This window comes from Varanus komodoensis, unplaced genomic scaffold (assembly GCF_004798865.1).
Source record: "Varanus komodoensis strain SLA01 unplaced genomic scaffold, ASM479886v1 scaffold1, whole genome shotgun sequence".
Lineage (NCBI taxonomy): Eukaryota > Metazoa > Chordata > Lepidosauria > Squamata > Varanidae > Varanus > Varanus komodoensis.
Genome location: NW_025335268.1, coordinates 24524599 through 24538151, shown reverse-complemented (window position 1 = coordinate 24538151; position 13553 = coordinate 24524599). Strand labels below are relative to the sequence as shown.

The following is a 13553-nucleotide window of genomic DNA, read 5'->3' as shown; positions in this document are numbered from 1 at the left end:
TATAGGAATAGCTATAAGTAACTGGTTTTGTCCAATTACGTCATGCCACTAGGACAAAGCTTCTACTATTTTTATTCTTGCAGAAGCACTAGTTTGATTCCAATTGCAGAAGCCATTGCACAAACACTTGCATAACTATAACTAACTGTTAGGTGTTGCTTGTGTCTGTTTCATCACAATAACTGCAGAATATGCAGCTGCTAACAAACAGCTACTCAAAAGCTGCACTTTTTCTGCTGAAGTTACATGGGCTACAACCCAATATTTCTATGCAGTGCAATTATATGCAGTATTTGCTCACTCTAGTGCTGGTTCAGATAGCCAGACTTTCCTCTAGACTAATGTTCTGTGTCCAAACACCTATGGCATACTCTTTCTGCAGTGAGGGAGAGGGCTATGTCAGAGGTCAATATTAGCCGAAGTAATTTTTTTCCTATAGAAGGTAATGGCTAAACAGGCTTTTCAATGATATTTTTAATCTACTAATGTTTATTCCTTAAAATCATAATATTTTATTAGTCACATAGAAATCTTATACTTTGAATCCTGATAATATCCTGAGAGCCAGTGTGGTGTAGTGGTTAAGAGCATGGGACTGGGACTCAGACGATCTGGTTCTAGTCTCCGCTCAACCATGGAGCCAACTGGGTGACTTTGGGCCAGTCACAGACTCTCAGCCCAACCTACCTCACAGGGTTGTTGTTATGGGGATATGATGGAGGAGGAGAATGATGTAAGCTGCCTTGAGCCCTTTGTAGGAAAAAGGCAGGATATAAATTGAAAAATAAATAAATAAAATAAATAATATACATGGCACTGATTTCACTCATAATAGTTTGAATGAAAAACTGGAAAAGTAAAATTTGGATGCATCTTTTAAGTGGTAATATATCTTGTTTCCCTAACATCTTTAAAATTTAGAATAGGGGGTAAGCAAAATTCATTTTAACAGTATGTTCATTTTCTTTTTTAGCCATCGAGCTGTCAATCTTTTTCTTCAGGGATATGAAAAATCCTGGGTAGAAACAGAAGACCACTATTTTGAAGATACACTGATAGAAGATCTAGCAGTATGTTGAAGTTCATAAAATGTGGACCCTTTTATTTGTTTTGTGTGCATTTGTAGGACATACCAGGACCAGCTTCAGGAGATGATGAAGTCAGGATTTTGTCAGTGTTTCAAGACTAGCAAAGGGCTCACCACTCCTTCATTTTGACTTTGAATAGAGTGCACAGTAAATTAAAAAGCAGTGTGAAAGATTATCAGTTAGCATGTCCTGTTTTATTTGGGTTTATGGATAACCAGAATCTTTGAGCTAGTACTGGGGAACAAAGACTTTTTATCAGTTAAAACACTTTTATTTTAGTACAATAGTAATTATGCTGCAATGATAGTATTTCATTTATTTATTTATTTAAGATATTTGTATGCTGTTCTTTGCAAGAGCCTCAGGACAGCTTACACAAATAAAATACAAATACCTAACATAACATAAATAAATTAATGACCCACTCTGGCTGCAATTAAAATATGGTGATAAAATTCAATATTAAAATGTATTAAAATATTGATTAAATAAAAAGGTCTTAACCTGGCACCGAAAAACATATAATAACGGTGCCAGGCGGACTCTCTGGGGAGTGCATTCCATAGACGGGGCGCCACCACAGAGAAGACCCTCCTCCAGGTACTCTGTCTCCTAATATCTTTCATAGAGGGTTCCCAGAGGAGGACTTCTGCTGCCGATCTCAGGGGGCGGGAGGGAAAATAGGGAAGAAGGTGTTCCTTTAGATATCCTGGTCCCAAGCCGTTTAGGGCTTTATAGGTAATAACCAGCACCTTGAATTGAGCCTGGAGTTCAATGGGAAGCCATTGGGGCTGATAGAGGACTGAGGTTATCTGAGAATAATGCCCAATCCCCGACAGCATCCTGGCAGCTCTGTTCTGCACCATCTGAATCATCCGGACTGTCTTCAAGGGCAGCCCCATGTAAAGCACGTTACAGAAATCCAACCAGGAAGTAACCAATGCATGTGTCACTGTTGCTAGGCAATCATCCTCCAGGTAGGGATGCAGCTGATGGATTAGCTGAAGGAAAGCGCTCCTTGCCACTGCTGTCACTTGAGCTTCCAAGGACAGCTCCAGGTCAAGGAGCACTTCCAAGCTGTGGAGTATGATATGATATTTTATGATGCATTAGCAAATGTCTTGATTCATCCCATCCTAAAGAGTTATGTGATGATGACAGTACAGGGCTACAAAATTGTCTATCCAAGCAGGAGATTGGACAGATCAGTCTGCTTCTATCCTGCTTGTCTATCCAAGCAGGAGATGGACAGTTCAGTCTGCTTCTGGCTGGTGCTACGTTTACATGGGTTTACCCATGTGATGAAAAAATCTTCATGTAAATTTGCATTTAAAAAGCACTTAAATATGTAGTTTAAATGTCTTAAAAGGCACACAACCTTGGATGTGCTTTTTTGAGATAACTGTGTTGTAAGATTTGGAAAATACAAAAACCTATGAATAACTGAGGTCAAATTCACATATTAGTCCAGGAAATGTGGATCAGATAGTTTCATGTCTAAACTTGTAAAGATTAGATTTTTTTCAAGGATCCTAAATCTAAGATGACTCACCTGGAAGTAGGTGTTATCTGATACTGCTGCTGTTGTGCTACACAACAGGAATCTAGTGCTTGACAGCACAATGGGAAACTGGATCAAACAAGCACTTACAGAGTGGGACAAATCAGCAGAGCTGTGTTTCATGTCCCCTTTTGGAAGTTTGAATTAGTTTCCAGGGTTGCATTATGAAGCTAGTAGTCATTCCACTGAAACATGATTGGCACTGGCAGATTGTCAGCACTGAACACCATCCAGTAAATTTCATGACAGTCAATAAGAATTTCAAGTAAATATGAACATCAGATGTTTAACATGCTGATTCTGTTTTTATTCCCTTCTACCTGTCTCCTACAGAAACCAGGAGAAGAGCCAGCAGAGGAAGATGAATATATTAAGAGAGTTGATCCTCTGCATCAGCTTATTTTATTGTTCAGTCGAACAGCATTAACAGAAAAATGGTAAGAGTGATAGAAGAGGGGATATTTAAGATTAATTGTAAACTATATTCTCTGAAAATCTGCACTCTTGTAAATAGTGAGGGAGAGCTAATACTAAAGATGTTCATTTCAAGTGTAAATGTACGGACCTCAGTTATTCTTCTTGTATTGTTTTAAAAGGGGTTGAAAAATACAGGTATTCACAATTAGCTGTGAATTCATCTATGCCTCCATAAATGTGCATCAGTTAGTGGTAGAAAACTATGGTTCTTTCAGCTAAAAATATTTTGCTGCAGTTACTATTATTACTACATTTCTATATCATTCCCATAGCCCACAGGAAGGTTTACATTTCTAAAATAGATATACAACAATAAAACAAATTTACATTTCCAAATACATTGAAATTTCAGGTACATTTTACAATAAATTCTAGATATATTTCCAAACAAATATACAGTAATAAAATACCTACCATACAACCATGCAATAAAATCAAACAAAAATAGTAAAGAATCCAAAAGAAATAACTACAAGGTCCTCTGGCTGGAAGTCCGAGCCGAAGCTGCCCTGAGTGGATGTGGGTGCCAGATGGGTTACGCATTCTGGTGCTGTCCTTTGGCTGCTGCCTTAGGCTCCTGCCTTGGATGCCACTGGCAGAAGAAGGCCCCAGAAGAGGAGGCTCCACCTCCTGGGCATGGGTCCCCTAGCTGCTCTGCATGCTCCCAGCACTCCTCTCCCGCTCTCCCTGCTGTTTGCTGCCCACTGCCACCAAGCGAGGACACGACAAGGAAGCAACAGATGGCTGTGCAGAGGAATGAGTAACAGAGACAAATGAGCCAATAGTTCGTCTGGAAATACTTCTTTTGATTCTGTACAAAAAACCAAAAAACACAAAAGATAGCAAGTTGAATATTAATATTAATTTGAGAAGTGTTGGTTGCTTTTATTTTGCTTAAAAGAATAAAACCACAAAAATTAATGCCACATTAATTATCATTGTTATTAAGATCTTGTTTGTTTATATTTAGTTGGTTGAAAATCATGGTACAAGCTAAATAAGAAAAAGACAGGCAAAAAATATGAAGGAAAACAAAGAAAAATACTAAATTTTAAGTATACACATACATATTTATTGTTTTGTTTTTATGTTTATGTCTGTGGGAGGCGTCAATCTCTAAAGTTCTAGCAGCAGGATAAATTGATGTCTTTATTGCTGTTCCTTCAGCATTCAATTCAGCATTCTGTTTATTTATTATATTTATATCCCACCCTTTTCTGTTCAATGAACTCAAGGCAACTTATATCGTTCTCCTTCTCCCAATCTTATTTTCACAACAATAAACCTGTGAAGTAGGCTGGGCTGAGAGTCTGTGACTGGCCCAAGTCACCTAGTGAGCACCATGGCTGAGTGGGGAAAGGAACTTAGATCTCCTCAGCCCCAAACCCATGCTCTTAACCACTCCACCAGCCTTCCCCAACTTTGTACCTTCTAGACACTTTTGGACTACAATAACTCGAATTCCCAGTCAATGGCCCTGCTGGATGGGAATTCTGGGAGTTGCAGTCCAAGTGCCTCTGAAGGCCACCAGGTTGGATGAGGCTGCTCTACATTACTCTGCCTTTCATTCAAATTTCTACAAAGCTGCTATGATAATAATAGGAACCAGACTCAGATGACCTAGCAGTAAAAACAGTGACAGTGCCTTCATCCACCTTTTTCTTCTATTAATCTGTTATTTTAGAGTGGATCCATGGTAGCTTCTTTGTGATAATAGTAACTGCTTGTTCTTCCTTTTCTCTAATACAGCAAACTGGAAGAAGATTACCTTTATATGGCGTATGCTGATATTATGGCAAAGGTATTTTTTTCAGAAGAATTCATATTTTCCCTATCTCTTCCAGAGATACAGCTAAGTGTTCTAATTTGTTGGCTTGAAACACAAACTTGCAGACTTGTTAATACTTGCTTTGAATTTCAAATGGCCATTATGACTCCCCCACATCCATCTCTGGCTTAGGTTTTAATCTGATCTTCTCATTCACATATGCTGGCTATAATGGCAGAGAAAGAGGGAGTCATTTCCCTTTTTCCATTGCCTGAAATGAGCCAGGAGTCTTGGGAATTGTAACTTCCCAGCGCATCTGAAAGCCACTGCCAGCTAAGAGGTCTAAAGGAAGGGTATTGAGAGGGTTTGCAAGGGTCTTGAAGATACACAGCAGCCCGTATTATGCTCCCAATGTTAATGTATCACCAGTCTCTTTACTTTGTAATCTAAAAGATAGGTTTCCATAGCTATAAAAGATAGTGTATAATGTATGTGTGTATTCAATGTATTTGTCTTTGAGAGGTCATTTGTGAATGCGGTGTTCTTTTCAGAGCTGTCATGATGAAGAAGATGATGATGGTGAAGAAGAGGTGAAGAGCTTTGAAGTAAGATTATTCTTATTCTCTACTTTGAATATTTTCTGTTGTACATTATTCCATAGCATCTCAGTAGCTAACATGTTTTGGTCCATGCTTCTTAATAGTTAATGGACATATTCTTGAGAAGTACATTCAATTTATATATTTGAATAAAAATACTTAAAATTCAGGCCCTATACTTACTACTAAAAGCCAAATTATATCAAAATAGTTTCTGTTGCTTTCACAGTAAACTGCTGGGGGGTTTTCATGGAACATTTTGTTTCATTTAAACATTTTGTTAATTAGTCAGAATGTTTGTTTTTGCAACAATTGTAAATAGACAGGCCAAGCATTTTGCTACTGGCCACTGAACTCCTATTGTATACAAATAGTGTTAAGAAGATGGTCTCTGTTGATTCTTAGAGATATCAGCTTGGTATATGGTAGGAGATATACCATCAGGTACATTAGATCTAATGTGTGAAAGGTTTTATAGGGCAAGACTGGCACACAAGAATAGTAAGGCAAAAGAAAATCACCAAAGAGCACTCTTTCAGGTGACTTACTCTTTGTAACAATCTCTGTTATGTGATCTGTTGCCATGATTTGTATCATCTGAACCTCGAACAAAGCTAACCTCTGATAGCTTATTACATTAGACTATTCCCATGATTAGAAAGATTTCCACAAAAGTATTTGGATATTCAAACAAATAGTAGTGAATCAAATGTGAACTGGGCCTGCTACTCCTATTATTCTGATTGGTCTTTTAAAGCCAATATGCAGACTCAGTTGTTGTACAAATGTGTTTTAAACAGAAATGGAGATACTACACTGAGGAATGGTTCACATTTGTTTTGCTACTCATGCTTTCAGTCTGTGATTTTCCTGCCCAACTATATTGTCTGATGTGCAAAATGTGCATAATAGGGTCTTCTAGTAGCTGATCTAGGAATCTCCAGGGCTGTGTGCCAAGGGAAACCAACTTGTTCTCCCAGATCCACAGCTTGCCAAGCACCTTTATTTTAGCCTGGATTTAGCAGTGGTTCTTCCACATTCAGTACACATGCAAGTCCAATAGGACTATATAATTGATACGCTCTCACAGAGTGAGCCCTGTGTTGGATGCCAAGTGTCACTGACCTGGTTCAGATGCCATGGCAGCACACTGGATTTCCTTAAAGGGTGTGTGTGTGTGTGTGTGTGGGGGGGGGGTGTTAACCCTTCTCTGAGCTGAGAACAAGAGGGAAAGTTTTGTTGAGCTCCTTCTCAATGAACTCTCCTCAAAGAGGGAAAAACAAAGAGAACGATCTTGCCCAAAAGAGGTGCTGTTTGCAAGCCACCCTTTCCTGCAAAAGGTTTCTTGCACATGTGCTTTTAGTGAGTGCATGTCTTCCACAAGCCAGCCACTGAAAGTGAGGGTGGGAGGACATCAAGCTTTAGCTGGGACAATGTACCAAGGGGTGCACACTGCAAGGGTTCAGTAAGCACTCCTCTAAACATTGTTCCTTCCAAGGCTGGAACTTGCCGTCATTGCACTTTAGCCGGTTGCACACCATGGACCACTTAAAAACATATATACTAGTTCTTTTGTCTATTCTTGGGTGTAAGAAAATGAATTAAAATATATTATGCAGCCATAGGAAGGCCCTCCAAAGTGTTGCAGGGTAATTTGAAGGGCTGCATGTGCTTGCCTGTGAACCCTGCTCTCCAGCCAGCTTTCACAATTCCCCGCTCCTCAAAATTTAATGGAACAATGTCAAAGAGCTGAAATCAGCATGCGATAACAGGTGTCAGGGAGAAGAGACTTTTTCTGTCCTGTTGGATCCCTTGGGAAACCATCTGAAGGCAGAAGGCAGGAGGCAGCGGCAGCTCCCACAACAAGCCCAGCTGCCTGTCAGGCTCATCATGGGCATTTCACAAAACAACCAACTGACCACAGCTTATTGCCATAAGTGGGTTGCTGCATCATGTGAACAGCCCCTACACTCACCACAGTTTATTTATTTATTTATTAAAACATTTTTAATGTTCCCTGGGATTTCCTTGCCAGGAACCACTTAGGGTTTTTTTTTGCATTACTTTGTTTCTGCTCCTCTTTCATTGTCTCAGCCCCTACATCAAGACATCTGAAAATGGTGTGTCTGATCATTATTAACCTGCTTTATCATAACTAACCATTGACAAGGTAGCAATAAAAAACAGTGGGTCTCTGAGATATTTTTGAAACTCAGATATTTCGAAGAGTCTCTGGATAAATTGACTCAGCTGTTACGCCACCTTGGAAGCAGTGTTTTTCTAGTGTATCCTTGACATGCTTGTATCACTGAAACACTGTATTTTTAATAGAAGTTGTGTATCTCACTTTTTGTTGCATGCAACATAGAGCGACTGGATAGTTGGCATGTACTTTTATACTTATGATGGGCAGGCAAAGCAAATTCTATGGCTGCTAGAAGGTATCTAGATAGCTATAGGACTTTACATTGGAGCTATACGTTGTACATTGGAGCTGTATATTGGAGCAGTATCCTGACAAAGAGCAGCTTCAGAGAAGGGGTTGAGCCAGACATTTCAGGGGTAGGGAGGAGAAGAACCTGGCACCACCAGATTTTGGCATGCCCTGGCCTCATTCCCTCCCACTCTGAAGCACCTCAGTCAGTCAAAATCAGCCATCAAACTGCTTTGGGAGATAGGAGCATCAAAGACAACTTTCAGCCTTGTGATCCTTCTGCCCTATGTGGGATGCATATGATCCTTCATGCCTGGCGAATCATGGGCACCCTCAGAGTATTGTACTCCAAGTTATAAAAACAGAAGCGATAACCCTGTGATCAAAATGTTAGATGAGGAATAGAGCAGAGGATTAATTCTGTTTAATTATACAAATTTTTCTCCACTTCTTGAGTTAGTTTACGTAGGTATTAAATGAAGTCTTCTGAAGCAGATGGTTTCTGTTAATGTTACTTATTTACAACGAGAACAATAATTCACAAGGCTTTTTGCTATATTAAAGCATATACATGTGTGATGATGGCCATTTATTAAAAGTAAATATTTTTAAAGCCTTAACTTCATTAATCAAAAATAGAATAATACTTCAAGCCATAAAACTGCACAGTTTCTGTGGTGGAGAAGAACCTACTGAGCTCTGGGTACTTGGCTGCTTCCCACTTTTTATGTGAGCATAAGACTGCTCTTGTGCACTCCAGGTTCATTTCCACAATGATGCCTTTGTGGAAGCTAAGGTGGACAAGGGATGATATTTTTAAAATTGCAGTGTTTAAGCTTTGTAAAAATCAGTCTGTGCACTGATTTATGGGCTATCATTAATTGAATATGAAACTGAGAGGTGTATCAGCTTCACGTATTGCTCTTCTCTCATTGGTAAAAAATAAATAACATAGGGGCCATGAAGAATGCATTTAAAATTACTTTGATGCAGAGTTGTTGTGTGTGTCATCTTGTCCCTATCTTCATCCACTGTTTGTTTGTTCATCATTGTTGTCCATGAAATGCACATGTTATGTTCCTTTTTTGGTTTTATTTTTCACTTTATATCAGTCTTGTAAATATATCTGTTATAAAACTTATTAAAGCTACACATTTTAATTAGTTTTTCCAGAATGCCTTTATAAATAAGAAAAGTTCATATAGATGGAAATTTATAGATGAACTGGAAAAATGACAGAAACTTTCACTGACCAGCTTGAGCATCTTAAATATCTGTTACTGGACATGCTGAAGTGTATGATACTTTTTTCTTCCATGCATTAAAAAGTGGAGTTTGTACAGATTGTATTACAGAGTGGAGATTGTACAGATAAATTCCATCATCTTAGTCTACTCTTTAATAGGGAACTTACCATGGGGAGGAAGAGGATGAGTGAAATAATTGCATGAAAAATAGGCATACATTCCACGTTTCTGCTTTGTTTTATGGTTGTATTTTAATTTGCTAGAGATTATGTGCAAGCAAAAGATAATTCTTTCAGAAAATATGTTTTGGTTTATGTATTTGGTTGTTCAGTTATCATCGTAGTATTTTGGACTCTTTTTTCTCATTACTATTTCACTTCTTATCCTCGCCTTTCCTTAAGGTCACAGGATCCCAACGCAGCAAGGTAAAATAATGTGTGTGTATTTGTGTGGGTCTAATTTTGTGACTCTTGAGTTTTGTTAGACCCAACAACTTGGACAAGTTTTCTAAATATGTTTTTATACATTTCTGCGTTCACTTCCAAGAGTGAAACATGCTCTTTTCTGAAAAAAATACTCTCAATTTTCCCCATAATTCCAATACTGGAATTAAAGTCTTATGCTTTATTAATATTGCATATGAAACACCCAAGGGAAAATGTGATAAATTTTTATTTATTTTCAGCCATCCCAAAATGCCATCTATGGATTGAGAAAGTACTGTTGAATAATAGTGCAATTCTTGATGGTAGAAGCTTAAACTGACTGATCACAAAGAGGTTGTTCCCTTTTCCAATTAATTGTAGAATATACTGGGAATAAAATACTGTTTATGGTATCAACCGTTAGAAAAGGTGCTGTTGATTCAGTTTATAAACCCCTGGATTTACTGTTTGTCACAGTGTACTGTGAAATATTTGTTATCTATTGTTTGCCAATGTAAATCCCTACCAGACGCCAGTGATCAAGTTTTAGTTTTAAATAATTAGCAGCAGTCTTATCTGAATAGCTGACTTATAATTCTGGTGGATGCAGAATAAACAACTATGGTTGGAGCAGAGATGCTCAAACTGTGATCCTTGATGAAGAAGCTGATGTAGCATGTTTGACCAAATCCTGTTTGCCTGAAGATCCCTGAATTACAGAGATTTGTTATGAGTTCATCCTTCTACTGTCTACAGACCTCCAGGATTTGGCAACTTACAGCAAGACAGCATTGAGATTATGTTGCTGTACTGTACTGTCCTCATCTTATGTGGTAGAAGTGGTCCTGGAGAAATTTTAACATGCAGGCTGCTCATCAGGAGCATCTCAGAATTTCATGGTTCCCATTGCAACAATGGGTCTGACAGTTTATAGCTAGCCCAATACATGAGACAGAACAATAAGGAGAAGCTCTCAGAAACCTGCTGTGATAAATTTGCAAAAAGCTTAGCTATTAAAATAGTACATATCCATTCTGGTTCAGTCTCCAGTGGGAGGATGGTTTCTGGTGAGGTAACTGCGGCAACTACTTGTCCAGTTTTTGCTTGTTTGATTTGAGGATGATGGACAAGAGGCTTGGAGGAAGGAGGCCAGTCATGTATTCATTAGATTTATGGCTATAGTGTTTTAAAACAGCTGCCCAGTTGAGTGGTGGAGCTTGTAAACACTTCCTGGAAGAGGGTTCTATTCCAAGTCTTCTAAAAGAAGCGCTTAAAAGACATTTGCAAAAGAAGCATCTATTTGATCCCATAATCCTACAGAACTACTACCTAGTTTCATATCTTCTTAAATTAAGTTAGAGTGACTGGTGGTAGCACAATTCCAGGCTTTCTTGGGTAAAGCTAATTATTCAGAACCAGTTCAATCTGAATTCAGGCCTACATTTGCAACAGAAACAGCTTTGGTTGGTTTGGTAGATGCCAAAAACTTGACAGGGAGTCTATTCCTGTTAGTTCTTCTGAACCGCTGTGCAGCATTGTGCTCTGATGTTTATGGTATTATTCTGGGCCGTTTATCTGATACTGGACTTAGAAACACCATTCTTATGGTTCCAGTTCTTTTGACTGTTATGAGTAGGTGATATGTTTGGTTTTGTAGCTGTTAGTTTATGGCCTTGTGGCTATTCAATATTCTAACCCATACTTTCTAAGATAAGCCAGGTAGACTACTAGGTTTGGGTCTCACTATGCTGGTAATACCCAGTTCTTTCTCTTTTTCAATCAAAGAGGGTATGGAAGTCCTGAATTGTCTGGATACAGCGGAGAACAAATTGAAGCTCAATCCAGACAAGACTAAATTTCTGTTTCTCAGTGGAGAATCCAATCTGGGGGTTGGGGTGCAGTCTGTTCTAGACAGGACCAGGCTCACACCTTGGGGTACACTGGGACCAAGTGTTGCTGCTGGAGAGCCAGGTGGCTGCTGGGGCCAGGACCACTTTTGCCCAACTTTCGTTGATATGCAGCTTCCTAGGATAAGTGGCTCTAGTTGGGGTGATGCATGCCTTCATTACCTCAGATTTAGAGTAATCTAAATTAATTGACAAACTTCCAGGAAAGAACTGAGCCTGTTTTCATGCCTGGAGACAGGGAAAAAATTAAAGAAATATTGTGGCCCTGATATACTAAGTGTAAACAAAGTAACTAAAGGTCTCCTACTTGTTTATCTGGAACTATAAGATTTTGAATCCTGGAAATAAACGAGAGTGATGTTAACAAGTTGTTATCATATTGTCAGAAGCACTGTTCACACAGAAATCAGATACCTTGCCTGTCTGATGGACTCATCTGTCTTCTACACCAAGTATCATCATTGCTTTATGTGACAGATATTTCAATATGTTAAGTTAATTATATTTATCATTATAGTCTTTTTACCTCATTAATACTGTCTGTGCACACAACATTGTCATACGGTCAATTGTGGAGTCTGGAAACTTTATTGTTCTTTCTCCAACTCTTGTCATTTTAAAAACAAAGCTACAGTTTGCTGTATATCTGCCCAATCACTGGCTGGTTAATAATAAACTTTAGGCTCTTGGCATCCTCTTTACATTCACAATCTCTCCACCCACGTCTTTTTCCTTTGAGAATAGAAAGTAGGAACCTGAAGTAAGACTTCCAGATAGTTTATCCTAATGCACATTTTGTGAGAGAGTTAAAGCATTTAGCTTCAACAATGTACACTGATTAATAGTCCCATGAGATGACTCAGGGACTGAGATGACTTAATTCCTGAGCTCTGAGTAACTGCTATTAGCACTTCAAAGTTCATTTAAAGTACATCATAAATATAGAGTGCCTTTAGTAGGGTAACCATATGCCCTACATTACAGAATACAGTAAGGACTGTTGGGGGGCAGTTCTCCATTTTAAAGCAAAAGAAAGTTAGAAACTTGTCATATCACCATTAAATTTCCCCAGCCATGAGCTTGAAAATCACTTGAACCTCATAGCTGGGAATCTGAGCTATGCACTTACTTCCCTGGCATAAATATGTGCCATCTGTGTCTCTAAAGTTACAAGAGCAGCTTTGGAGAAGGACTTTTTTGCTGGATGGGAGGATTGCAGAGGTAGCCTTTGTCTCTGTGTTCCTTCCACACTGCATTGGATGTGCATAATGGGTTGATTACACACAGCCTGATTAGGTTGTACTGTTAGAAGCTTGAGGAAAATTTGATTTCCTTAAATATATCTAAAATACATACATAAAAATAAAATAAATAGTTCTAAAAAGTTAGCATTTCCTCTATTTTGATCCATTTTCCTTTGCAAACTTCATAATTCTGGGCATTGTGTTGGCAATGTCTTCCTCTATCTCAAAACTTGCTGGCAGTGATTTTAGTAGCAAAATTTGATCTCTGAGGAACCATGTTTTCTGTACCAAATGCTTCGGGAATGATGAGTACTCACTCTGTGATGGTCCAGAAAACAATGAGGAAGTGTTGGGAGTGGTGGAACCACCCACCTCTTTTCTTCTTTCTATTTTTCCATTTGAAATTTTGGGAACACTGAAATACTAAACCCTTATATGATATGTTTTCTTTTGAAATGCTGAAATATTTTAAGGCAAAGTTTTATTCATTTTAAGGCAGAGTATTATACAGCATTATCTTCAGCATTAGAAAATAATTCCCACATTTACTGTAGACTTCTACATCACTGCTCAAATCCAAGATTCATTTCTGCTCATAGGAAGTACTGCCATCTCCATGGAAGGTGTATGTAAAGCCATTGCTTAATGCTTGCCTCCTGGTGATTCTTGATTGAGCCTTTAGATACTGGGTCATATCAATAAGCCTGCTTCCCCATGTTCATTCTTTATACTGTGAGATCTACCACTAATTGCAAGAGGAGTATATTTCCCAGACTAACCCCAGAAATGAGTGCAAGTGAGAG

The 13553-nt window shown here is 38.6% G+C and overlaps 1 protein-coding gene across 10 annotated transcripts in view; it reads left to right on the top strand.

The window, feature by feature from the left end:
* RYR2 (ryanodine receptor 2) overlaps positions 1 to 13553 on the top strand; it is a 373600-nt gene that overhangs the window by 306537 nt on the left and 53510 nt on the right. For 7 of the 10 annotated variants that reach the window (XM_044419812.1, XM_044419795.1, XM_044419779.1 and 4 more), the window contains 5 exons: positions 974 to 1070; positions 2983 to 3086; positions 4876 to 4927; positions 5446 to 5499; positions 9576 to 9599. In XM_044419812.1, the coding sequence (XP_044275747.1) occupies positions 974 to 1070; positions 2983 to 3086; positions 4876 to 4927; positions 5446 to 5499; positions 9576 to 9599 (331 nt within the window). The remainder of the gene's footprint in view (positions 1 to 973; positions 1071 to 2982; positions 3087 to 4875; positions 4928 to 5445; positions 5500 to 9575; positions 9600 to 13553) is intronic. The other 3 variants (XM_044419847.1, XM_044419838.1, XM_044419785.1) reach the window with 1 other exon arrangement.